Source organism: Phascolarctos cinereus, unplaced genomic scaffold (assembly GCF_003287225.1).
Source record: "Phascolarctos cinereus isolate Bilbo 61053 unplaced genomic scaffold, phaCin_HiC Scaffold_5;HRSCAF=322, whole genome shotgun sequence".
Classification (NCBI taxonomy): Eukaryota; Metazoa; Chordata; class Mammalia; order Diprotodontia; family Phascolarctidae; genus Phascolarctos; species Phascolarctos cinereus.
The window spans coordinates 286,375,877-286,403,370 of record NW_027555958.1 but is presented as its reverse complement, the minus strand read 5'-3'; the positions used below and the strand labels follow the sequence as shown (position 1 = coordinate 286,403,370).

Below are 27,494 nucleotides of genomic sequence, written 5' to 3'. Positions count from 1 at the left end.
GGGCAGGCAAGGAGCCAGGCTCCAGATTTCTTTTCCTAAAGTATCTAATCTTTCGGGGCTGGGGACAGGGGGTGGAGGGAAAAGCATGGCTCTGTAATACGCTTGGAGATCCTTGTTTGGAGAAGCAACCTCGCTGGGAGTGGGGATGTACTGGGGAACGGGTGTGTGTGTGTGTGTGTGTGGTGTGTGTGTTGTGTGTGTGTGTGTGTGTGTGTGTGTGTGTGTGTGTGTACCCCCCCCCCGAGGGTCGAGTCCGCAGGTAGGAGTAACGCTACTGTTTGGGCGGTCTTGCATTGACCGCCAGGAGGGGCTCAAAGCCACCGCAGCATCACTTATGTCCTTGAGCCGCTGGGCAGCTGTGGCCCTCCTTGCCCGCGCCCCTTCCTCCCATGGGGGGTGGGAGCAACCTGATGTCTTGTTCCCTATGAATTATTTATCACTGGCCTAAAAATACCCCGAACTTCACAGCCCAAGTGTCAAAGATCCCTGCTGGGGGTAGGTTGGGGAGGGGGGTACACAGGAGCACCTTGGGGTGGGGGGAAGAGAGATGTGTAGAAGAATTAGCCTTTAAGGAGAAAGACCACTGTTCCAGTACATAAGAACGTCCTTCTGGGATGGGATGGGAAGGGAGGGAGGAAGGAGAAGGGAAGGATACCGCCTTGCCGGGAACTGGCTGTGAAACATCTGACTAGGTATTGGGGGTGGTACTCAGGCAGCCCAAAGGAACGTTCAGGGGGAAAGCTCGTTCTGGTGGGCAAGTGGGAGAGATTCTTGGGTTCTACCCATTTTCTCTGGGATCCCCTCTTGCTTCCCCTCCCCACAACCCAGCCCTTGGTTTGCTTCTCTGGGCATCCATAAAATGTGGGAGAATAACTGTTGGGGGGGGGTAACAAAAGTATGGGGTGGGGAAAGTGTCCCACTACATTTGAATACTGTTTCTTTACTCACTGTATCCGATCTAGACAAGCCATTTAAGTAACCACCCTAGGCCTCAGTTTCCTCATATGTAAATTGAGAGGGTGGTCAGGGGATTAGGCTAGGTTATCCGTAAGGTTTTAGACTCAATTCTGTGATCTTATGATGGGAAAAGAGGGGTACCTGATGGAGGAAGAGTGGGGGGAAAGTCTTGGGGAGCCTCTTGAGACTAGCTAATCTGAGAAAAATAATGCTTACTAATGCATCAAGTCGGGGGAGGAGACAGAGAAAGAGAGATAGAGAGAATATGAGAATGAGAATAGAGATAAAGAGAAAGACAGACAGAGATCTTCCTGCTCCTTCCATTAGTTTCCAGGCTCCAAAAAACTGTTTTTCCCTTACTCAGCTTACTGATGCTTAAAACACCATCAGTGGGACTTTATTCCTTCAGTTTAAGATTTTGATTGTAATTAAAATACCAGTGCTCTAGGAGGCAAAGAACTTTAAACTCTATCTTTAAACTTTATCTCTCAGCTCCACCTTAGTGTAACTGAGTTTCAAGTCTTTTCCTGAAAACAAAATTTGAGAAAGAATGAGAGCCCCAGGGAACTGAGGGTATGGGGATTGTGGTTTGTGCTTCATTCTCGAAGAAGACCATGCCATCAGGGAGATGATGACATGACTTGCAATTGACTTTGATTTGAGTGAGGCAGGGCTGTGCAAGGTCACCAGCCTCACTTTCTCCTCCAGAGCCATCTGGGTTCAGTGATCAGATATTGATCAGGAGAACTGGAGATGGCCCTTTTAAGCTAAGGTTTTTTCAAGTTCTCACCTTGAGAGGGTCTTCCCCTCCCAGTTTGATTTTTTTTTAATTAAAGGGGCCATCCCTTGACTCACTCCTTAAAGAGGCCTATTCACTGAATGGGTTTTGCCTCATTCAAAGATACCGGTATGAGGAAGAGTGTTACCGAAAGAGTGAGAGAGCTCAATGAGGGAAAGTTAAGAATGGTCAGTTAGTCAGTCAGTTGATAAAACATTTATCAGGTAGGTGATAAACACCTACTTTCAGCCAGGCACTATGCTAAGTGCTGGATGGTGGAAGGTCATAGAGTGGTAGAGTTCATAGGATTATAGAATCATGTATTTAGAGTTAGAAGGCCAGTGAGTCCAACTCCTTCAATTTACAGATGAGAAAATTGAGGCAGAGATGATGTGACTTGCCCAAGGGTCACACAGCTAGTGTCTGAGGCAAGATTTGAACTCAGGTCTTCCTGGCTCCAAGTCCAGTGGTCTATTAACTAACTACGGCACCTTGATTATTTTTATGTCACAATTTTGCCTGGGGGGCAGTCATATTTTACAGTTCAGGGGTCCGCTTAGATTGTCAGTTTTAGGGGCTCAAGAAAATGGTCTTTGTTGGCCCTTCATTCACTCTTAGATTAGGTTTGTTCCCCCTGGTCCTTCCAGCAAGAATTAGTTTCAGCAAAGCAGCCAGAGGCATAGGTGTGAAATAAATCAGACTGAGGGCAAAAAGAAGTAAATGAGGTTATAGTCATAATAAGACTGGAGTCCACTAATGACTCTACCCTAAAACTCCTGCAGACTTCAGAGGCAGCTAAGTGGCAAAGCTGGTAACGATGCTGGGCTTAGAGTCAGAAGAACTGAAGTTCAAATACTCCCTCAGACACTTACTAGCTGTGTGACCCTAGGTAAATTGCATTACTCATCTCAGCCTCAGCGTCCTTATGGGTAAAATGGGATAACAATAATAACTACTTCACCAGTTTGTTGTGAGGACCAAATGGGAGGACATTTGTATAGTCCTTTGCAAACCTTATAGAAAGAATGACAATGACTGTGAATAGATGCCTTCCAGTTTAGATACCAATGACCAGATTGGCTGAGGGGAACACAGGAGATAGCTTCCATTATTTGAAAGGGTGCCACATAGAAGAACATCCAGTTGTTTTCTATATGTGGCTCTAGAGGGAAGTCCTAGGACCAAGGACGGATTTCCACTGTCTAAAAGGAAGGCCTTTGTAACAATTGTGAAGTCATTTCAGTCATGTTCAACTCTTCATGACACCATTTTGAAGTTTTCTTGGCCAAGACACTGGAGTGGTTTGCCATTTCCTTCTCCAGCTCATTTTACAGATGAGGAAACTGAGGCAGACAGAGGTTAAGTGACTTGCCCAGGGTCACACAGCTAGTAAGTGTCAGAGGCCAGATTTGAACTCAGGAAGATGAGTCTTCCTGATTCCAATCTCAGTGCTCTATCCACTGTACCACCTAGCTGCCTTTGTAACATTTAGAGCCATCCAAAAGATAAAAGACCTACCTTGTGAGGTAATGAGCTTCCTGTCACTGCACTCAGAGGTTGGATGAACACCTAGGATGGTCAGTCCAGAAATGGATTCTTGCACTGGGTAGGACATTAATTAGGGGACCTCTAAGATTTCTGCCAACACTAGGAATACATCAGTATTCTGTGTATAAATGATATGTAAACCTCACCATAGTGAGTCAACAGTTCAGGGGCTTTTCCCAGTGCGTTGCAGCTCTTGCCATCCTGCCTAGACCTCTCTCCCCTTCAGTACCTACTGGTTGTTCCTGAGTTCCTTGCCCCAGCCAACCCCCACCTTGATATGAATCTCCTCAGGGCCCAGACCTAACATTTCGTCTCCTTGTCTGTCTTTGCACCATCTCTGTCTGTTTTTCTTTTCCTTTTTCTCATTTTCTCTTTTTGAGGTGTGTGTATTTTCCTCTCCCTCCTTTCATTCTCTGTCTCTTTCTCTCTGTCTTCTATCTGTATTTCTGTCTCTCTCTGTGTCTGTATATCTGTCTGCTTCTCACTGTGTGCCTCTGTCTTCTCTCTGTTTCTTTCTCCTTCTGGTCTCTGCCTCTTCCTTGGCTCTGTCTCCATCTCCTTTGTCCCTGTCTTTCTGTTTCTTTTTCTCTCTGAATGTTTGTCTCTTTCTTTCTGTTCCTTTATGTGTCTCTCCATCTCTTTGGATGTGTCTGTGCTTCCTTTCATCTTTCTATCTCCATCTGTCTCTCCATGCTTCTGTTTGTCTCTGTTTTTGTATCTCTACAGGACCTCTCCAGTGGACATGGGTAGAGTCTTGGGATTGGCCCTGCTGCTGACCACCCTCCTAGGCACCTGGGCAGGGATGGGGCCTGGCCGGGGGAAACAGGTGGTGACAGTAGCTGTTGTGTTTGCCAGCTCAGCACCCCCACTGCAGGCCCAGGCTCAGACCCTGGCACGTGCCCGCCTCACCCCCCAGAACTTCCTGGACCTGCCCCTGGAGATCCAGCCAATCACTCTGGTGGTCAATGACACCAACCCCAGCACCCTTCTCACCCAGATTTGTGGGCTCCTGGGCTCTGCCCGTGTTCATGGCATTGTCTTTGAGGACAACGTGGGCACTGAGGCAGTGGCACAGATTCTTGACTTCATCTCCTCCCAGACCCACGTGCCCATCATCAGCATCAGTGGAGGCTCAGCTGTGGTCCTTACTCCAAAGGTGTCTTGGCATCCCCCTCCTGTCTGATTGCTAATATCAGACACTTGAGCAGGAAATAGGCCCTCCAGGGATGGGAGGTTTTGAGGGGTGGTAGATTGGGAAATCCAGGGGTAGGGTGGGGCTGGGAAAGAGTCACAAGTTGGGAGACTGAAGTTATATTTTGGGGGAGGTGGGCTGAAAAAGGCTGGAGGAGACTGAAGTCCTTTGGGGTGGTTAGGAGATGTTTGGAGGAGAGGGAGTTGGGGTTGGGGAAACTGAAGGTTTTGGAGGGCAAAAGGAAGGCAAGATGGAGGAGATTGGACAAAGAAAGCAAAGCTCCAATGACTTCCCCATTTCAGAAGATGAAATAAGGATGGTTACTAGTCCAGGCTGAAGGCAAACTGAATTTCACTATGTTCTTATTTTTCTAAGAAAAAAATTATTAATGTCTTTTGGTTTTTTTATGTCATCATTGTTTTTCCCTAGTGTCTCTCTCCCCATGAACCATCCAATATTACAAATGATATTTTTAAAGACACGAATAAAAGAAAAAGAGGAAAAAAAATTAGCAAAATCAATAGGTACATTGAAAACACCTGAAAACATGTTTAATGTGCAACACCCGTGGACCTCCTACCTCTTTGAGGGCATAGGTTAGGAGGGCCTTCTTATACCTCTTCATCTGAGCCATGTTTATGTGTTTTTAAAAATAATTTTTCAACATTCGCTTTTGGCTTATTGGCATGTGGATATTCTTTTCATTTACGTTGCCATCATCGTTGTGTATGTGATTTTTCTTGGCCCTACTTACTTCACTCTGTATCCATTTATGCAGCTCTTTCCATGCTTCTCTACATTCATCACCTTGGCCATTTCTTACTTCACTGTATTTGAATAAGTAAGCATCTCTTTCTACCTGCTGGGTTCCCATATCACACAGAACTAGCCCAATGTCCCTTGTTGGGCCTTGGGTACAACTTTTATCCCAAACCTCCCTTCAATACACATCCTAGATATCCTTCTCCAATAAGAGACCTGTTCTTGATTACTATTCTGTCTGGGACCTGAGGCAGGCTGCAGTAGGCTTGTGTCCGCTATTTCTTACACTACAGAAGGCTGTGAGAATTGGAGGAGGGGTGGTCTAGAGGCAAGAAGTCAGTGTGTAACTAGGGTAGAGGAACTGGATTTCCCTGGGCACCAATGTCCAGGAGGTGCACTTCCTCTCATGTGTCCGTCACAGCTCATGCCTCACAGTCCTGGCTACATCCTTGCAGGAGGAGACAGACCCTGAGAGAGGATGAATAAGTCAAATGGTGGGGTCATTGACTAGTTGAATTTGGTAGGAGTGAGGGAGAGATGGAAGAAGACAGGCTTACCCTGCCAGTTCACTGAATGCCTCTCTGGACTGGTGTCCCCTCTTAACTCTTTTTGTCCCAGGTCAAACAATCCCTAGTTCCACCTCTGACCCCAGACTAGCAAGAGAAAAAGGGTGGCTCTGGGTTCTGAGAGCAGAGAGTCTCAGCTCCTTCCCAACTCCCTCTCCCCTCCTGGCAGGAACCCGGCTCATCCTTCTTGCAGCTGGGGGTATCCATTGAGCAGCAGATTCAGGTGATTTTCAAGGTCTTGGAGGAGTATGATTGGAGCTCCTTTGCAGTCATCACCAGCTTCCACCCTGGCTATGCCGTCTTCCTGGAGGGCATCCGCTCATTCACTGAGGCCAGCTACCTGGGCTGGGAGCTGCAGGACATCCTCACCCTGGAACTGAGTCCCGGCAGCCCCAGCTCCCGCATCCAGCGCCTCCTCCGCCAGCTGGATGCTCAAGTGCTCGTGGCATACTGCTCTCGGGAAGAGGCAGAATACTTGTTTTCAGTGGCCGAGGAGGAAGGGCTGGTGGGGCCAGGCTATGTGTGGGTGGTGCCTAGCTTAGCATTGGGCAGCACCGAGGCTCCACCCTCTGTCTTTCCCGTGGGCCTTATCAGTGTGGTAACCGAGAGTTGGCGCCTCAGCCTTCGACAGAAAGTCCGAGACGGTGTGGCCATCGTGGCCCTGGGGGCCCATGGCTACTTAAGATACCACGGGGACCTGCCAGCTCCTGCTCGTGACTGCCGTGCTCCTGCTGAACCTATCAGCCCTGCAGGAGAAGCCTTCTACAGGTGAGCATGCTTTGCCATGTGTTTACCAAAAAAAAAAAAAGGATGGGGGTGGAAAAGGAATTGTGAGGTATGTATTAGAATTAGGGCTCATTTGCACGTTGGTTTGCATCTCATTTGCATCTGTTATTCCTTAAATACTCAGGAATCTTTCTAGCTCCTCACCCCACCTTTATGACCTCTGCTTTTGAGCCCCCTAATATCTCCCTGTTATGTCAACATGAGTTGGTCCAGCTTCAAAAAATGACCAACTGGGCCCTCCTCTGAATCATAGGATCTAAGGTTGGAAGGGACCTTCCAGGTCATCTACTCTACCCCTAAAGGCATCTAGGGAAGGGCAAACCATTCTCCTGAGGCAGGTGTGATTGTTAGGAAGTTTTTTACATTAAGCCAAAATCTGCTTTGGTTTCTGTCTGGTCCTGTCCTCTGAGGCCAGGTAGAAGAGGTCTAATCGTTCTTATGTGTCAACTCTTCAGATACTTGAAGAGGGCTATCCTATCCTGTTAGAGTCTTTCTCCCCTAGGGCAATCATCTCCAGTTTGTTCAATTTCAATTTGGCATGGCCTCTAGTTCTCTCATCATCCTTGGTTACTTACCATTTCCTTAATTGAAAAGCTGAAATGTGGACAGAAGAGCCTGACCCTGTCTCTTTGTTTTTCAGTCATGTCAGACTCTTCGTGACCCCAAATGGTGGGGTTTTCTTGGCCAAGGTACTGACGGTTTGCCATTTCTTTCTCATTTGACAGATGAGGAAACTAAGGCCAACAGGATTAAGTGACTTGCCAGCAGGGTCACACAGCTAATAAGTGTCTGAGGCCTGATTTGAACTCAGGTCTTCCTGACTGAAGGCATGGTACTCTATCCACTGTGACACCTAGCTGCCCATGTCTCTTTGAGACCATGCTATATAAAAATCAATAGCAGAGACTGGAGATGCTGAGCCTTAAATAGAGAAACAATAGAGGGTGCATGAGGGTTATCTTCAAGTATTCGAAAGACTGTCAAGTAGAAGACAGAAGAGATTTGCTCTACTTGGCTTCAAAGGGAAGAACTAGGTAGGAGAAATGAATGGAGGCTGCTGAAAGACAGATTTGGGCTCCACGTAACGGAAAAACTTCCTGTTAGAGTTGTCCACAAATGGAGATAATGGAGGTCTTCAAGCAGGGAATCTATGACCATTTATTGATAGTGTAGTAGAGGGGATAGTTAAGTCTAGATTGCCTGTGAGGTCCTTTCAAGAGATTCTCTGATTCTTTCTAGCCATTCCTCCAACCTCTATTTTCTGCAGTTGATTTTTTGAACCCAAAAGTAGGACTTTACATTCAAGCAGGCAGCTTCTGTCATTTAGCAGACTGCAAGGGACAATTTCAATTTTTTAAATTTGTATCTATGGGGCCTTGCATATGGTACCTGCAATTAATAAATACTCCTTGAATTGAATCTAATCCCTAATAGATTTTCTTTTATTAGATTTCACCCACCATTCTAGCTTGAGTTTTTCAGACACTGAATCAGGAATCCAGACCCACTAGAAGTGCTGGAGATGAAGAAAGATGGAGCCCCAAGCTAGGGCTCCTATCATTTTCAGGGGATGAGATGGGAAGGGAGGGGGGATGCTTCAGCCCATGAAAAAATGAGCCATCACAGACAGATCTGCAGGTAGAATGGATAAAAGGTCTTTTGCATCTGCAGAAGATCACTCTATGAGCCTATCCTTCCCTCCTGTCAGGCACCTGATGAACGTGACCTGGGAGCAGCGGGATTTCTCCTTCAGTGCTGGAGGGTACTTGGTGCGGCCCACCATGGTAGTGATTTCACTCAATCGGTATCGGCTCTGGGAAATGGTGAGAAGGGCAAGGGGACAGGCTGAGACCTTGAGGCTTCCTCCCCCCACCTCGCCCCTGCCCCTGCCCCAGCCTCTTCAACCTAACAGAAGTAAGCTAATTTCTGAGACAGCCTTATCTCCAGTTCTGCTTTTCTATTCCCTCAGGTCTTAGTCATAAACCCTTTCAGCATTTTCTCAACTCCACCAGCCCATCACTTACATTTTATATGTCCCATAACTATTTCTGAGGTCCTTTTAGCATAGAATCTCTGCATGTTACCCTGCTGTTGCCTCACTAGACCAGAGTCGAGACCTTCCTCAGAATTCCTTCCCACAGTCCTAACCTTCCTTTCCCTGTCTGACGTCAACTAAAGGGAAACTGTCTCCTCTCAACTTCCCCAGTATGTGGATCTCTCTGTTTTCATTTTCTCTAGGGTAGATGTAACAGGCAGGGCCAGAGTTCTCCTAGGAACCAATGAGGGTTGCTCCTTGGGCCCTGCTCTGTGCTTTTCTGGAAGGGGACAATCCAAGTATGCCCAGCCCAAAGGTCTGATCTCCTGGGGAATACCTTTCCCCTTCTCTTGGGAGAAAGTTGCCCCACGCTGGCATGACTACCTTCCAGGGACTGGGGCGTTAGTGAAGGAAGAAGAAGAAGAAGACCCATATTGACTCTTGCCCTGTCACAGGTGGGACGCTGGGAGCAGGGCATCATTCACATGAAGTACCCTGTGTGGCCCAGATATGGCGCCTACCTGCAACCAGTGGTTGACAACCGGCACCTGACGGTGGCCACCCTGGAGGAGCGACCCTTTGTTATTGTGGAAAGTCCTGACTCCAGTACAGGTGGCTGCATCCCCAACACCGTGCCCTGCCGAAAACAAAGCAACCGCACGGACAGGTTTGGCAGGTCTGTGTGTGTGTGTGTGTGTGTGTGTGTGTGTGTGTGTGTACACGTGAAAAATGAGGGGATTCTCCCCCTCTCTCAGAGAACCACAGAGTACACACCAGAGTCCTCTGGGGACTTTTCAAACTTTTCAAAAGTCAGGGTGAACACAAATGCTTGAACTCCATGCCTCCTGAGGGTGTACCCAGATTGCTCTAGGGGCGGTGGCATTCTTCTAGTTAGATGGACCTGTCCGGTACATTGAGAAGACCACTAAGACAGCAAGACTGGGGCCAGGGTTCTAATTCTGGCTCTGCTGTTCTAACTCATTGAATGACCTTGAACAAATCACCTCTCTGGGTCTCAGGTTTCCCATTTATAAAATGAGAATGGGGGGAGGGGAGGAGAGGAGGAGAGAACTAGATGACCTCTAACGACCTTCCAGTTTTAGGATTCTAAATCATAAGAATCATAAGCCTAATGATTAGGAATGGAGATGGACTTTTCCTCTCCTGTCCTTCCTCTTCCTCAATGTTCCCTGAAACAAGCTCCCTTACCCTCACACTGACAGGGCTGTTTATATCTGAGCCTGTGGCAGGGTATCATTTCTTCTTGTCTTCACCAGTGCTTAGGTTCCCTATTCCCAACTCCTGTATTCATCCCCTTCCCTGGGGTCCAGAGGCATCTTTTTAAAAAAATTGTTATTTTTAGGCAATGGGGGTTAAGTGACTTGCCCAGGGTCACACAGCTAGTAAGTGTCAAGTGTTTGGTTTGAGGCCATATTTGAACTCAGGTCCTCCTGACTTCAGGGCTGGTGCTGTATCCACTGTGCCACCTAGCTGCCCCCAGAGGCTTCTTAAACAAGAGCAAAGGAGGAGGTTGGTGCAGAAGAAAGCTCTGAATACGTGAGGATAATTTCAAAGACTAGAACTTATTCTCTAGACATGAGTTTGGCAAAGGGCAACTACACAGCACAGTGGATAAAGTGCAGGCTCTGGAGTCAGGAGGACCTGAGTTCAAATCTGGCCTCAGACCAAACACCTGACACTTACTAGCTGTGTGACCCTGGATAAGTCACTTAACCCCCATTGCCTTGACAAAAAAAAAAAGTTTGGCAGTGACCTCACTAGCTACATTGACATAGGCCCTGTGGGTATGGAGGGGTGACCCACCTGCATTCCATACTCCATACTATATGTATGTATGTGTGAGTCGCCCATAGTGAAGAAATCTCAAACCGGAAGGGATGTTAGAACTCATGTAGTATAACGCCTTCATTTACTTTATTTTTAAAATGTTTTATTGCTGCCCCTTTCGTACATTGCCATAATTTCCAAATATTCCCAGACCTCCCTTCACATTGGTCACGTCTGGAAGTGTATGCCTCATTCTGCACTGTTAGTGCACCACCTCTCTTTTCACCGGAAGCATCCTTGACGTGTAACAGTTCTCTGAAAGTCACGATTGGTCACTTCATTGATCAGGGAACTGATGTTTACCAATGATGTTTTTCCTACATTATTAGGGTCATTGTGTACATTATCCCCATGGATCAATTTATCTTCAGCATTGGTTTTTAACACTTTTAATACATTTTAACACTTCCCACGTTTCTCTAAATTTTTCATATTCATCATTTCTTTGTGGCATAATAATTTTCCATTAAATCATATACCACAATTTAATCAGCAATTCCCCAAATGATGGTCACCCATTTCTTTCCAGTTTTCTAGTACTACAAAAAAAAGTGCTGTCATGAATATCTTGGTTATATGGGACCTTTCCTTGGGGTATTTGGCTAGTGGTGGGTCAAAGGGTATATACATTTTAATTTTTCTGATATAATTCAATTCACAACTCCACCAAAACAGTATTAGAGGGCCTATTCTCCTGTGACTCTATGTTATCATTTTTTTTGTCATCTTTTCCAATGATATTCCCATTTTATAAAGGAGGAAACTGAGTCTCTGAAAGAGAAAGTGTGTGTGTGTGTGTGTGTGTGTGTGTGTGTGTGTGAGAGCATGCCTGAGCTCAATCAGGAGGGATAAGAGCAGGGTGGTAGGGCTGGCTGGGGGAAGGGCCTGAACCACAGAATGGGGCTGACCTTCTGGCTGGGTCTGTGCTGGGGGTGGCAGCAGCGATGGCCCCGGGGACTCCTACACCAAACTGTGCTGTAAAGGCTTTTGCATCGACATCCTGAAGAAGCTGGCCAAGGGGGTTAAGTTCTCCTACGACCTGTACCTGGTGACCAACGGTAAACACGGCAAAAAGGTTCGGGGCATCTGGAACGGCATGATCGGTGAGGTAGGTGAGGCTCCCATCAGCAAGGGCCCTAGCACTTCCCTGCCACAGTCAACTTGCTTCCATTTAATCTTTCCTTATTGAACACCTACTATGCGTTTTTAAAAAAAAGTTTTGTAGATCTTTTACTCCCTCCAATCCACATTTTTCACATGCAAAGATCTGCCGATGTCTCTTCTCAGCTTAAAATCCATTGTTAACTCCTTCTAACCAGCCTCAGACACTACTTATTCGACCTGGGCAAATCACTTAACTGCTGTTTGCCTAACTTTCCTCAACTGTAAAATGGGGGAAATAATAGTACTTACCTCCCAGGGTTGTGAGGATTAAATGAGATATTTATAAAACACTTAGCACTATGCCTAGCACATAGTAGACACTATATGTGTATGTTATTATTATTAATTATTATTGTCTATTGAGTACTTCAAAGGACCTTCCAGGCCCTTGAGGCCCCTTCTTCCCATGACTTTTGCTGGCCCCTTGAATTCTGTCTCCTAGGGTCAGGGAGACCAGAGGGCTACCCGCCCCACGAAATACGGAGCCTGAGTGGCTGAGACTGGGCTGGGTGGCAGGTCTCCTGTGTGTCCTTGTGATTTCTTCCCAGCTTCCTCCTCATTTTATTGAGTTTGTTTTTTTGAGGAGGGGCCCAGGTTATTGGGATGGGGATGAGGATACAGCTGAGGTGAGCTGGGTCTGTGAGGTGCCTGGCTCCTTCTCTTCACCGCTCCCCTCTGCCAGGTATACTACAAGCGGGCAGACATGGCCATCGGCTCCCTGACCATCAATGAGGAGCGCTCGGAGATTGTTGACTTCTCCGTGCCCTTCGTGGAGACGGGCATCAGCGTCATGGTGGCCCGGAGCAATGGCACCGTCTCGCCCTCTGCCTTCCTGGGTGAGCTAGGAGTGGGGAGGGAGGGAATCAGGGCTGCCGTGTGGGTGCCTGCAGTGGGATTAGAGCTGGGGGAGGGAGATGGTCCTGGGGAACTCCTCAGCAGCTGATGTCCCTCATCATGGCATGGTGTAAAGAACACTGGAGTTGGAATCAGAGCTTGAGTTCTGATCCTGCTGTTTCTACTTGTGTGGCCTTGCCTAAAGTCACGGTAACTCTCTGAGCTCTGGTTTTCTCATCCATAAAATGAGGGAGTTGGACGACATCCAGGAGTCCCTAGCATGGGAGTCCATGAATACATTTCAGGGGTCTGTGAAGCTAGATGGAAAAAACAGCCCATATCTTTATTTTCACTAACCTCTAACTGAAATTTAGCATTTCCTAGAATTATTCAAAAACATTTTTTTTTTCTGAGAATAGATCCATAGGTTTCCCCAGACTGTCAAAGGAGGCACATGCCACAAAAAGGTTAATAGCCCTTGGAGTAGAGGATCTCTGAGGGCCCTTCTGTTATTACTTTACTCTCCCTGAGTGGTGAGGGGAGAATTGGGCCCTTTTCTCAGCTGTTCAGGTTTCTTTCCTCCTCCCCTACTACCAGGGCTAGACACCTTCCTCAGAGTAATCCAGGGCCCCACTAGGCCCTGGAGACCCCTTCTTCCCATGGCTCCCATAGGCCCTTTGAATCTTGTCTACCAGGGTCAAAGAGAGCAGAGTGGACATCCCTTTCTGCCATTGGGCAGCAGGGTGTCTAGGGGTCAGGAAGATACTGCTCTTTATGTCTCCAGGCTCACCAGGCGAAATTGGAAATAGGGCAAGTTCTATCTCAGGCATCTGGCACACTCAAGTTAACAAACCTTTTGGGAACAGCTTCTCTGCACAAGGGACTGAGGAGGAGCCTCGCTTCCCCATCCAATCCATCCTTCATGTCACGGCCAGACCAACCACACTTATGCAAGTGTTACAGGAGACCAGACAGCTCTGAAAACAGTCAGGATGCCTATGCATACTCCGAGTCACAGGAAGGGCCACTCCAACACCCCCCCCTTCAGCGGCCCCTTACTGCCTCCTGAATCCTTTTTTCAACTCCTTTGTCTGGCATCCTTAGACACAGCATGTTCTGCATGTACCAAACCATGTGGAGGGTAGGTGAGCTTGTTTTCTGGAATATATATTGGATAGGCCCTTCCTATGACTGGAGCATGTATAAGTAACCTAACTGTTTCAAGAAGTGGCTCCTCATTAGGGGCTTGGCTTCAGTGGCTACTGGTTGACTCTGCTTCCAAAGCTTATAAGGTGGGGACAGCTAAGTGGCGCAATAGATAGAGCACTGGCCCTGGATTCAGAAGGACCTGAGTTCAAATGCTGCCTCAGACATGTAACATTTACCAGCTGTGTGACCCTGGGCAAGTCACTTAACCCCACTGCCTAGCCCTAAAATATATCTATATCTATATCTATCTATCTATCTCAAAGCTCATAAGGGGGTAATCTGGTCCATTTTGTCTCTGATACTCATTCTCTTAGGATTGGGAGAGAAGAGATACCACGGAGTCAGCAGAAACATGAGTGGTGTGTGCTCACGGCCATGTGGCGGCCTGGTGGGGAGATCTAAGGCAGCTTCAGCAGTGTCTGTCTCTCTCCTCACTTGGAGGTTTTATAGAAGCTGTTGCCTTGCTTGTCACCAGGGAAGAGAGGTCAATCTCAACTGGACCTTCCTTTACCTTTTGTATTGGTATTCTGCTCCAGTTGGCAGCCAATTAAAAGGCCCTTTGTCACTGATTGGAAACAGGATATCTTTGCTCTGAATTGGAGGAAGGGTGCCTCTACTACCCATTCCCGGAAGCAAGCTCACCCACCTTCCCCGTGGGTTGTTACCAGGCAGAGCATGTTATAAATGCTCTAAGGCCTGTAACCTTATTGGGCAGTCCCCCATTACACATAAATCTGACTGCATCATTCCTCTGTTCAAAACCTTTCAATGGCTCCCTACTACTTATTCATGTTCAGACTCCTGAGGCTGGTGTCCTTTGTTTCAGCCCTCCGCAATCTGGCACCACCCCAACTTTCCAGCCTTCTCTCCCCTCCCGAGCTCGACGCTCCAGCCAAATTGAATTGCTTTCTGTTCCCAGATCACCTTGTGCTTGTCTATCTCTACACTTTTGTTCAGGCCTAGAATATCTCCGCTCCCTTGCTTGACCTGATGAACTCCTACCCATCCCTTAAAGTCCAATTCCCAATCTACTTCCACCATAAAAAGGCTTCCTTGTTCAGTAATGTACTTTTCCTGCTTAGACCCTATACTTTTTTTTTTAATACTCTTCCAGTATGTTCATTATATATGCTAGCTAGCTATACAAGGTGTTTATGTGATATCCCACTATTGGACTAAGCTCCTTGAGGGCATCTGTCTTCAGATCAAACCAAATGAGTTCAAACCTCAGCCCTTACAATTAGTATCATGGACATACGGTTTAAACTCTCTGTGCCTCAGTTTCCTTACCTATCAAATGGGATTAATAAGGTTCACTGTTCCTACTTCACAGGGTTGTTGTGAGAAAAGTACTTTATGCGTTTTAAAAGTTCTATAAAAATATGTAATTATTATTATCAATTTTTGCAGTGCTCTGTCCACAGTATACACTTAATAAATGCTTGTTCGGTTGACAGACTGGAACAACAACAGCATTCATTCGTTCAGCCAACAATCATTCCTTCAGCCACCATTTATCAAGCCTTATTTTCGGGCTGGGCACTGTGGAAGGTGCTAACGGACACAAAAATAACACAAGACACAGGGACCTTGGTGGCCATCCAGACCCACCCATTCCTGAAAGAAATTTCCACTATAACCCAACATACAAGTGGGCGCCCAACCTCTGCTAAGGTTTTCACTTTTGAACAGCCCTAATTATTAGGGAGTTTCTCCTGACTAGGAAACCGAGTCAGGCTGCTGGGTTAAATCTGCCTCTTGGCAACTTCCACTCACTGACCTCTGGTGCCAGACAGAACAGATCTTCCTGTTTCCTCTGCTGGATTGTTATCCATGCCAGGATCCTTACCTGTAAGTGAACCTCGTGTCTCTGTCTTTATGCCTTCTCTCTTGGTTCTGTTATTAGCTTGCATTGGTTTAATTATCATCTCTATGCCGAGGACGCTCAGACTTATATGTGTAGTCCTAATCTATCTCCTGGATTATGGGCCTACACTGACAGGTGACTACTGGTCATTTCAAGCTGGTTCTCCTACAGGCCTCTCAAACTCAACATGTCAAAAGCAAAATTCATTATCTTTCCTCCCAAACCCACCGCTCTTCCAAACTTCCATATTTCTATTGAAGGTACCACCACCCTTTTAGTCTCCCAGGCTTTCAATCTTAATGTCATAACTAGCATTTATATAGCCCTTTAAGGTTGTGTCTCATTTTAGAACCCTGAAAGGTTGTTGCTATTCTTATCCCCATTGTACGGATGAGAAAACTGAAGCAGACAGAGGTTGTGACTTGTCCAGGTTCACCCAGCTAGCAAGTGTCTAAGACCACATTTGAACTCAGATCAAGGTCTTAACTCCAGGTCCAGGACCTGATCACCAAGCTGCCTTGGATAAATCCAATCAGTTGCCAGATCTTGACAATTCTACCCCTTCTCTCTACTCACACAGCCATTACCTAAGTTTGGGTCCTCATCGTGTGTCATATAGACTATTTCAGCAGGCTTCTAATGGGTTTCTCTGCTGTAAGTGCCTCTACTCCAATCTGTCTTCCACATAATTACCAAAGAGATTTTACTAAAGCACAGGGCTGACTGTGTCACTGTCCTATCCAACAAACTCTAATAGCTCCCTATTATGTCTGTGATTAAATATGGACTGCTCTGGCATTTACAGTCCTTCACAACTTGGCCCTAGCCTACCCTTTCGACCTTATTCGACATTGTTCCCCTTTGTGCTTGCTTCAGTCTGGCCAAACAGGCTTTCTTATGGTTCCCCCCACATGGCATTCCATCTCCCATCATCAGAACTTTGCATTGGCTGGCTCCCATGCCTATACTCCCTCCTTATCTCTACCTCTTAGAATCATTCGGTTTCCTTCAAAGCTCAGCTCAAGTACCAGCTTTCACATGAAGTCCTTCCCAATCCCCCTTCCCCCAGCTCCTTGTGCCTGCCCCTCACCCTTAATTACATTTATTTTGTTGTCTCTCTGGCTAGACCATGATGTCTTCAAGGTGAGGAATTATTTCTCTGTTGCCTAAAAACACACCCAGATCACCCCATCCTTTAAATGAAAACCTCTGCTTGATCGGACTTCTCCCTGATCCTCTTATGTTTTTCCTCCCTTTTCCCACCAAACTCCTAGAAAAGGTTTCCTATAGGTGTTGTCTCTCATCTCTTGACTCAGCCCCTTGCAATGTGACTTCAGACCTTACCACTCAACTGAAACTGCCCTCTCCAAGGTTACCAGTGACCTCTTAATTGTACACAGCAGGCACTTAATAAATGCTTGTTGGGTTGGATTGGATTGGCATGGTGATTCTCTGAAGGATATGCCAGGAGAAGACAAGCTCTAGTAGGTACTACTGAGGTGGACAGGCTTCCAGTTCAGGTCTGGTGAAGAACTGTGTGCCTCTTTTATTCAAGGACCAGACTAAGTCTGCAGAGGCTGATTAACGGGGGCTTGGTCACTGGCTGATGACTTTTTCCCATAATGATAAAACTGTCTACCAAGGTGTGTAGGGCTCTTGGGCCATGGGGGTGTGGGCTACACTTTCTGGACAGACTGAAGTGCAGAAGGTTGAGGAAGAATTTGAGGTAATGGTGATATATCAAAGGGCTGGAATTTGAAGTTAGAGGACCTGGGTTCAAACCTTAGCTCCCCACTTTTATTACCCGGGTGACCTTTGTCACTCAGGCCTCACTTTTCTCACCCGTAAAATGAATGGGTTGGACTCAATAACTTCTAAGATACCTTCTTGTCCTAAATCTATAATCTTATGCTAAATGAAAATATCTAGAAAATATTCAGGCTATTTGGAGATAGCTAAAGGCTTGCAAAAGAGGTCGGGGCTTAAAGTGCATATCTGGGAGTCATAGAAGCCATGGAGTCCAACCCCTTGATTTTACAAATTGGGAAACTGAGGCACAGTGAGGCTAAATGACTCAGGATCACTCAGATAATAAACATCTGAAGAAAGATTCGAACTCGGGTCTTCTTGATTCCAAGCCCAATGTTCTATGCCCTATGCCACGTAACTACCGTAAGGTGGCAGTTGATACTCTGAGAATGGAAAAGCCTTAATTCCTTATTGGGGTGGGATGGACCTGGAGGAAAAACCTGAGGTTTTGTCCTCCCAGCAGAGGGGGAAGGAATAGTCAGAGAGGTAGGAGGAGAGCAAAGAGGGGAGTCAAGAGTGTTGGCTGGCAACGTTCCTCTGGGGTGCATGTCACGGAGTGGTTTAGGAGGATGAGGAAAAGGCTTTTTTACCTGGTGATTAGGCATCACTGGGGTTGTTGGAGAGAACAATGGAGACAGTTTTAGCTGGGTAGTATGTAGGAATGGTGGTAATCTGGTGTGGTCTGAGGAAGCAGGCCAGATTGCAAGGGGTTGAAGAGAGATCAATGGAGGCAAGTGAGGATAGATCACTCTTTCAAGAAATCTTGCTATGAAAAGATACTGGAAGGGGACAGTAGCTCCAGGGCACTGTGAAGTCAAATGCAGGTTTTTGGGCTGTGTGTATACATGTTTGAATGCTGGCAACCTGTATATTTAAAGGTAGAAGGGAAGGGACCTGTTCTTGGGGAGACAGCAGAAGTGCACAGAGGTCCAGGGGGTGCATTAATCCAGCTCTATGTGTGGGGAGGGGGAGAAATCCTCCCAGACACCTCCAAATTCTTGGCATCCTCTACAGCCCTGCTTCTGATACCAGGCTGTTCACAAGCCCTGCCTGCTGCTGGTGAGGAGGGCCACGAGGACTCTGCTCCCTCACTGGGTGAAGAGTGAGAGTGTGGTAGTGGTGGTGGTGGTGGTGGGGAGTTTGGGTGAGGGAGGGAGTCAGAGCTAAGAATGCTCTGATGACCTTCTCTGACCTCGGCCCTTCTCCCTTTCAGAGCCCTACAGCCCAGCCGTGTGGGTCATGATGTTTGTCATGTGTCTCACCGTGGTGGCCATCACTGTCTTCATGTTCGAGTACTTCAGCCCAGTCAGTTACAACCAGAACCTCACCAGCGGCAAGAGTGAGTGACCCCTAGCAAGGGGAAGCCAATGGGAGGGCAAGGAAGGAGGGCCTGAGAGAAGAAAATCTAATGAGGGGCCGCTGAAGCCAGCCGGTTCAAGACAGTGATGGATCAAGCCATTGGGAGTTAGGGATCAGTGAAGATGGTAGATCCAATGAAGAAGTGGCCAGTGGTGTGTGTGTGTGGGGTGGCACCAGTAGAAGGGCAGGCTGGTGAATAGGTTAGTGATGGAAGGGCCAGTGAGGGAGGGACAATGCAGCTAGGACCCAGTTAAAGGAGAAGTGAGGTTACAGGGAGGAACCAATGAAAGGGCAGCTGTGGTTTGGAGGAGGGGATAGGCTGTCAAATAGGAGGCTAGTGAGGGGCGGGGGCAGTGGAAGAGCCAGGTGAGGTGCTCCTCAGGTGGAAGATCTGTGTAGGAGAGGCTGATGAAAAAGAAGCACCGCTCTCCACCAGGGAGGTGAAGAGAAGCTGATGAAGAGGGGCCCAGTAAAGGAGGCCCCAACAGGGGACAGTGAAGGAGCCAAAGTGAGATGGGCTCGGGGAAGCTAGGTAGTATGGTGGATAGAGCACCAGCCTTGGAGTCAGGAGGATCCGAGTTCAATCAGACCTCAGACACTTGACATTTACCAGCCGTATGACCCCAGGCAAGTCATTTAAGTGAGGCGGGCTAGTTAATAAGGCTGGTGGTGATGGGGTGAGCAAGGCTAATGAATGAGGTCAGTCGGTGGAAGGGAAGCAGTGAACGAGGGAACTGGGGGGATGAGGGCAATAAAGGGGGACAGTGAGAGAAAGGGCCAGGTACTACTGGAAACACAGAGGGAGGAGAAAACAGGGATTGAACAGAAGAGATGTGAGGGGAAGGCTGTGGTGAGAGAGAACCTGAATGTAGATGTTTGAATATCCTGCCTAGAAGTGAATAGCATAGAAATGAGACCCTAGATCATATGTCTGAATCCTTCTGTATGAGGTGGCTGGGAGAGGGAAGGAGGGGAGGCAGGCAGGACAGGGGTGAAGGCTGTGCCTACGGTGGTGAGAGTATAAGCAAAAGTGTCTTTTGTGAACTTCAGGGTGACCTATGCCTCGGGGTGAATTATTCTGATTCTTCTGGGGTGCTGGGGAATGGGATCATCCTCTCTTCTCTCTCACCTTGGAAGGAGAGGGGTTTGGAGGTTAGGGTCACTAGTCTAATAAATGAAGGGCAGATGTTTATATAGCACTTCTTAAATCTGCAAAGCACTTTACATACTTTATGTCACGTGTGCCACCCAACAACCCTTCCCCAGAATTTGGAGGTCTCTGAGAGGATTTTGGGAGGTAGGCACTGGAAGTATTATCATGCCCATTTTTACAGAATAGGACATTGAGGCTTACATAGGTGAATCCAGGACTTTATACATGAGAGCACCCATAAGCTAGCCCTGGAAGAGAAGATGTTTGCTGATTGGCTAAGAGGGAGGTGTGGCATTGTAGAATGCTATAATGGCTGATCTTCTACAGCCCTGCTTCTGATACCAGGCTGTTCACAAGCCCTTCCTCAGGGTCTGGAAGGGTCCCCACACTCTGGATTCCTTCTCCCCCTCCCCTAGCTTCCTGGTGGGGGTGGGAAGGGTGCAAGCCTGGCTGGGCTTCCACAGCAGTCACCTCCCTGACTGCTACTGGTGGGGAGGGCCAGGAGGACCACATTTTGTTATTTTTTGAAACTTTCTCCATCACTGACTCCACCTCCAGTCACCAAACCTCCTGAATTTCTTCTGGAACAGCCTGTGTGACCTTGGGCAAATCACTCACTGATTTGCTCTCAGTGAGAGCTCTTAACCTGTCAATGCGCGCGCGCTCTCTCTCTCTCTCTCTCACACACACACACACACACTCTCTCTCTCTCTCTCTCTCTCACACACACACACACACACACACACACACACACACACTCTCCAGATTGACTTTTGTCTGGAGTTTCCTTTATGCCCTCCCCCAATGTCTCCCCTGTCCCATTCTCCCTGCCCCCTCCCTTCATGAGAATGCTTCTTTGGTGGTGAAAATACTCTAAGCCAATTCTGAATTAATTCTTTTATTTGAGTTAATTAGATCAAGCTCCTTCTTAGGAAGCTTCCCTATTGCCATGGAGGGTTTGTGGGCACTCTACTAATATCATTAATAATTACTCAGCTAACTATTGGATATGGGGAGGGGTGTGTGTGTGTGTGTGTGTTGGAGAAAACTGAATCTGTGTAGGGAATTCCCAGTGTTGAAACCTCCCCAGACATAGATAAGCACCTAATTTGCAACTTGTAATCTTAGATCATTACTTGAGGAGCATTCAGAGAGAGGTTAAGTGACCCTGACCATAGTGACATAGTATGTCACAGCCAGCACTTAAAACCAGGCCTTCCTGACTCCAGGACTTTGACCTCCTCATTCCAGGACTGGCCCTCTATCCATCATGCCAAGCTGTTTCTCTAACAGATAATAATAGCTCTCATTTCTATAAGGTTTAAAGGCTTCAAGAATTTAAAAGTTTTTTTTTTCACTTCAACCTTGCAAGATAGAAAGTGCAAGTCATAATTACTCCCATGTTAGACATGAGATGTGAGACTCAAAGAGATTTAAGTGATTTATCCATGGTCGCATGGACTGTAAGTGTGGGAGCAGGTGTGTCTCCCTTCCCTCTGTCCAAAGTGGAGAAGAGGGCAGAAAGAAAAGTCACACAAAAATTTTCCTATCATTTCAAAAAGAAAATCAGAATAATTTAACTCAATACCTTGAGTTATCCCCCAAAATGTATCTGCAAATTGTGGGAGTTGGTCTTATAATCTCTCCCAGCTCTAAATCCCATGATTCTGTGAGTCTGCTTTCTACCAACCCCCTACCAAACAAAAAACAAACAAAAAGGCCCAGAGCTATGATTCTTGCGGGTTTCTGGTTTGGGGGGGCGGAGAATCGGGTAAGGACGCAGGGGAGGGGAGAGGAGAAGTGAAGTCACTCCCTTAGGAGGTGGCGTTTGGTCCCCCGTCCCATTGACCTCTCACCCTTTCCCCTCCCTCACACAGAGTCTGGGGGTCCCTCCTTCACTATTGGCAAATCTATTTGGCTGCTGTGGGCTTTGGTCTTCAACAACTCAGTGCCTATTGAGAACCCGCGGGGAACCACCAGCAAGATCATGGTACTTGTCTGGGCCTTCTTTGCTGTCATCTTCCTCGCCAGCTACACGGCCAACCTGGCCGCCTTTATGATTCAGGAGCAGTACATTGACACTGTGTCTGGCCTCAGTGACAAGAAGGTGAGGGACCTGCACAGGGCAGAGGGGACTATAGGGTGTGGGGCGGAAGAGGGACAAAGGGGAGAAGAGAGGAGAGGTGGGTTAGGGTAAAAGACAAGAAAGGCTAGGAATGGAACAGTTTGGGAATCAGATGAAGCGAGAGCTGAGCTGCCCATCTCCACCCCACCTCACCCCCAACTTGTGCCATCTCCTCATTGGTAGGCAGGCTTCTTGCCAGGACGTCCAGTCACCTGGGAAACAGATCCAGACAGGGGCAGTTCAGACAACAGAGCATGGGCAAGGGTGCTGTGAAGCCTTCTGTACCAGTAGGACCCGAGCCCCATGTGACTCGCCCTGGCCTGGATGACTAGGTTTTTGACCCTCTCCCTCTAATCAGGGAACCTCGGAGGCAGTATAGAGAAGAGATGATAGAAAGAGGGACCTGCAGCTGGTGGGCAAGAGCTTTGGGTGGGGTGGTCTTCGGGGAACATCCCTTGGGAGGAGTGCATGGATGTGGTGGCTTCTCCCTTGAAGTTCCAGCGACCCCAGGAGCAGTACCCTCCGTTCCGCTTTGGCACAGTGCCCAATGGCAGCACAGAGCGCAACATACGTAGCAACTACCGAGATATGCATAGCCACATGGTCAAGTTTAACCAGCGCTCAGTGGAGGATGCACTTACCAGCCTCAAGATGGGGTAGGTCATCTTGGTTTTCTGGGTCCTCCAAGCCCTCATCTTCTTCTCCAAGGCTTGGCATCTGACCCTCCGCTCCTCTGTCTCCATTGGGAATCTGTTTCCTATCCAGTGAGCCTTAGTTCTTTCCCCCTTTTTGGTCACTGAGGTACCCCAGTGTGGGAGGGCCGAGGAACACCCACCTGAGTTGCCTGTGGGACCTCCAGGGAGGGGGGATGCAGAGTCTTATTCCCTGGGGGGGAGGGAAAGAAAGAACTGTGAGGGTGGGGGGAGGGAAAGGAACATGTCCTATTTGTACTAGGGCCTGCTCCTTTCCTGGCGTTATCTAGCCAGGGTCCATCTGGCTGAGATCCCTTCACCCTCTGGTGCCTATTTCTGGCACCGAGGGTTTTGCCTGGCTCTAGGAAGCTGGATGCCTTTATCTATGATGCTGCTGTTCTCAACTATATGGCGGGCAAAGATGAGGGCTGCAAGCTGGTGACCATTGGGTCAGGCAAGGTCTTTGCTACCACCGGCTACGGCATCGCTTTGCAGAAGGACTCCCGCTGGAAACGGGCCATTGATCTGGCGCTCCTACAGTTCCTGGGGGACGGTGGGTTGTGCTGGGGGCCTTTAGCACCCCGGGTGGGGCCTATCTCTAGGAGACAGCTGCCTAGCAGGCTGACACTGATGGCTTGAGGCTCCTTGGGCACCAGCTAAGAAGCCTGTGCCCAGCTGGCTGTATCATGCTTCCTTTTGCTTAGCTAACTCTTCTGATCTAGGTCCCCCCTCTCTCCCTGTTATGTGTTGGGATGCAAGAGAGGGTGCAGCACAAGCACTCCTTAACCTTTTTGTGGTATGGGGAAAGCAGTTTGGTTTGGGGGTACCCATGAAGAAACTTAAGTGAAGATCATGGAGCTAATGGCTGAGGTCTACTTCCTCACAGAATAAGCCATGAGGTTCTAGAGGTCATGGGAGACTGCTTGGGGTCAAGGGAGGGGGAACAAGGATGGTTAGGTGGAGAGGTCAGGATGAAGACAGGGAGGGGGCTGAAGAGACATCTGGGGCAAGGGTCCTTAACCCCTAAAAGGGTCCTGCCACAAAGGTCTATAGATAGATTTCAGGGGGCCAGTGAACTTAAGTGAGAAAAAAAATTACAATATTTTGCAACCTCAAACTGAAATTTAGTATTTCCTTCAATTATGAATAATTTTTAAAATTAAATTTAAATTAAAATTTTTTTTTAATTCTGAGAAGGGGTCCATAGGCTTTCCTATACTGCCAAAGGGGTCCATAACACAAAGAAAGCCTAAGATGCCCTGTCTGCAAGGCAAAATGTGTGAGTGAGGTGGTGAGGGAGCCTGCTTCAGAAGGGACTGAGGAGGGCTCTCAGCTATATGGCTCTGGACACCTACTCCACCATCTGGCTTCAACTTCATTGCTCCTGTCCCATCTGTGAGGTTGACTTCTCTAGGAAGACATGGCAGCTTCATATTAGGGCCATCTCTTGGTTCTTTACTTTTATGGATTACCTATGAATACTCAATCGAGACCTCCTCCAAGTCACAGAGTAGGGTCCTGGGCCCAGGGGAAGCTGTGTCAGGCATAAAAAAAGGCCTGGAAGTCTCAGACTGCCTTTCTAGGTCAATCAAAGTTTAAGACTTGGGGAATCATCCACTGTTTCTGTATGATCAAATGATCCATTTCTAGGGGATGATTAAATGCTATTTCTTGAACAACAGTACTTCTGGGGATGTTTTGTTAATCCCTGTTCCTTTCTTCTGCTGAGGTTTGATTTTGAGAACTGGGCTCCCTATCTCACCCAGGCTTAGAAGTATATTGATCACTCAAATCCCCATGCAGATTGGCATGGGAACTTTGATCTGCTCGGTCTCTGACCTGGGTGAATTTGTCCCTCTTTAAGAAGCCTCATGGACCCCCACTACTGGAGGCTCACCCTACTGGTGCCAGGATTAGTGCAGAGACCAATCAGCTTTAGCTCTGCTATAGCTCAGAACTGAGCTCAAGAGGTCCACCATCCCAGCAGTAAGGATTCCAGGCAGGCACCACCATGTCAAATCCCCTTCCCAAGGATTGTGAAAGGGCTCACATTTATAGCAACTGAGGATTGGTCAAATTTAACTGGGGGATGTTTATCCTGGAAAAGAGGAGATAGGGTGGATGTGATAAGTGCCTTCAAGTTCATGAACTAGAGATTAGATGTGTTTTGTTTGGCCCCACAAGGCAGAAAGGCCAGGATCTAAATGGGTGGAAATTGTAAAGAGGCAAATTTTAAATTTTGGCTTTCTATCAGGAATGCCTTCCTAACAATGAAGAGCTGTCCAAAGTGGAATGGCCATCTTTGTAGGGAGTGGGCAGGTACTTGGTGGCCACTTATAGGTCTACTGTAGAGGGGATTCTTGTTCAGGCCCACCTTGCACCATACTGCCTCTGAAGTCCTTTCTAGCTCTGAGACTTCAGGATTCCTAATTCACTGCTTCCTTTTCTCTGCCCCGCTCCTCCCACGTTGGGTTGGGTAGACAAGTGGGAGAAGAGGGGGTGGCTGAGGAAGCCTTACCCTAGCTTTGATCTGTCCTTCAGGGGAGACCCAAAAGCTGGAAACAGTGTGGCTATCAGGGATCTGCCAGAATGAGAAGAATGAGGTCATGAGCAGCAAACTGGACATTGACAACATGGCGGGTGTCTTCTATATGCTCCTGGTAGCCATGGGGCTGGCCTTGTTGGTCTTCGCCTGGGAGCACTTGGTCTTTTGGAAGCTCCGACACTCTGTGCCACATACTCCAAGACTGGATTTCCTACTGGCCTTTAGCAGGGTAGGTACTTGTGTAGATCAGTTCAGCCTTGCCGTCATCCCTGCTCCCCTGTCCTGACTATTCCCGTCACCCCTAGGCTTGCAGAAAGGAACCTATCCTACTGGGCAGGTGCTTAGAGATCCCCAGGGCTGGATGGAAAGGCCAAGGGCTGACGACTTAGGAGGTGTGGTCCCTGGTGTGTGGTCATTTCCCTCCTACTACATCTCTGTGGCTACTGCTGCCCATCAAGCACTCTCACCACCTTCTTCCTCATTCTGGCTCAGGGGATCTACAGCTGCTTCAGTGGGGTACAGAACCTCAGCCCCACAAGGTCCCCCAGCCCGGATCTGACGGCAGGCTCTGCTCAGGCCAACGTGCTGAAGATGCTCCAGGCAGCAAAGAAAATGGTGAATACGGCAGGTGTGGGAAGTTCCCTGGACTGTGCCACTCGCACCATTGAGAGTTGGGGCAACCGCTGTGAGCCCCAAATGCTGCTGCAAAGCGGGCCGCTGAGCTTGCCCGGCAAAGCCACTAGAGCCCCGAGCTCATGGCCCCCAATCCCCAGGGGCGGTCCCCATGACCCTGGTCACAAAGGCCAGGGTGGGGCTGGGGACCTGATGGTCCAAAGGGTCCTTCAGCCCCTTGCCCATGTTGTTTCACCTAATCTGCCCCTGCCTGACATCTCTCAGGCGCCTGGGTGTCCTGGCAAGGGGTCTCCCCGACGAATGGGTTCAGGACATGGAGGCAGGCTGTTCTCAGCCTCAGGTGGGTGCCAGCCCCCTGAGTGCCCACTCTCGCCTGCTCCCTGTGCCCATGGATCCCTCCTCTGGGCAGACCGGACAGGCCGCCCCTTTCTCCCACTTTTCCCAGAGCCCTCAGAACCGGAGGACCTGCCTCTCCTGGGACCTGATCAACTGGCACGACGCGAGGCGCTCCTGCGCTCAGCTTGGTCCCGTGGGCAATGCCTGCGCCAGGGCTCCTGGCCAAGGTCAATGCCTGAGTATTGCTCTCCACCTGGCCTGACCCCACCGGCAGCCTCAATGCCTGCCCTGTGCCCCTCCCAGGCTGTTCAAGCTAGGGGGAGCCCTTCTCGTTCTGGCACTGATGCCCGAGTGGCATGGAAGCACTTGGCCCAGGCCCAGTCCCTTCGACTGCCCTCCTACAGGGAGGCATGCCAGGAAGGGGCACTTCTTGGTGCTCCCACCATGCTGCACAGACAATACTGCCTCAAACCCTGTGCCCCCCTGCCACTATACTGGGGCTCTTTGTGTCCACATTCCCCATCCTGTGCCAACCGGGCCCCCTGGCTCACTGAGACCTGGGGATCTCGAAAGTACAGGGGCAGGACTCTGGGGGGGCTGGGCTCTGGCTACAGGGATAGCGGAGGGTGGGGGGAGTCGAAGGAGGCAGGGCTTATAGCCTGCAGAACACACAGTCCCCTGAGACCCTGCACTTGGAGACGGGTCTCCAGCTTGGAATCAGAGGTGTGAGATAGGCGTTCGCTCCCTTACCACTCACTACCTGGTGGGCACTATTGGAGGATACCTCAGCTAAAGAGCTGGCAGGAGGCAGGATGGCTTCTCCTCTGGGAGCTGTCCCAGTCAGAGGGCAAGTAGGCCCTTAATTCTGGATCTTCCAAGGCGTAGCCAAGCACTTATCCCGGACTCTGCCCTGAGTAGTGTTCCACAGACTGAATGTCTATGTCTTCCATGGTCATTGCTTGACCTTGCTGATCTCTGACCCCGAGGAGAGGGTCAGGGAGGAGTTGCCTTCTCCTTGTCTTAGAGTGTATCTTATATCTTCCCATTCTCTGCCCCCAAGAACAGAAGTGTGGGAGTGTCAAAGTCACAGGGACACCTGGGTCTACCCAGAAGGGCTTCTGGGTTTCCTATTACTACGCAGCTGGGCCTGGTCTGCCTCCTTAACTGCTTTGGACTTGGGAATGAGAGAGTCTGGAGGCAGAGAGAGGATTGTGGGAAGAGTTTTCTCTTCCATCCAGATGAAGTTTTCTCTCCATCAGACTCTGGATTATTAAACATAGTTTGAGAAAGACTGGA

General features: G+C 48.5%; 1 protein-coding gene across 1 annotated transcript; it reads left to right on the top strand.

Annotated features, from left to right (window-relative positions):
• The first annotated feature begins 638 nt into the window (after positions 1-638).
• GRIN2C (glutamate ionotropic receptor NMDA type subunit 2C) lies at positions 639-27,494 on the top strand. The gene is made up of 12 exons (XM_021002583.2): positions 639-4,439; positions 5,973-6,571; positions 8,298-8,412; positions 9,080-9,300; positions 11,415-11,580; positions 12,319-12,472; positions 18,569-18,694; positions 21,745-21,974; positions 22,488-22,648; positions 23,050-23,237; positions 25,226-25,458; positions 25,722-27,494. The coding sequence occupies exons 1-12, from the start codon at positions 3,906-3,908 to the stop codon at positions 26,925-26,927; spliced, it is 3,933 nt and encodes a 1,310-aa protein (XP_020858242.2). The 5' UTR covers positions 639-3,905; the 3' UTR covers positions 26,928-27,494.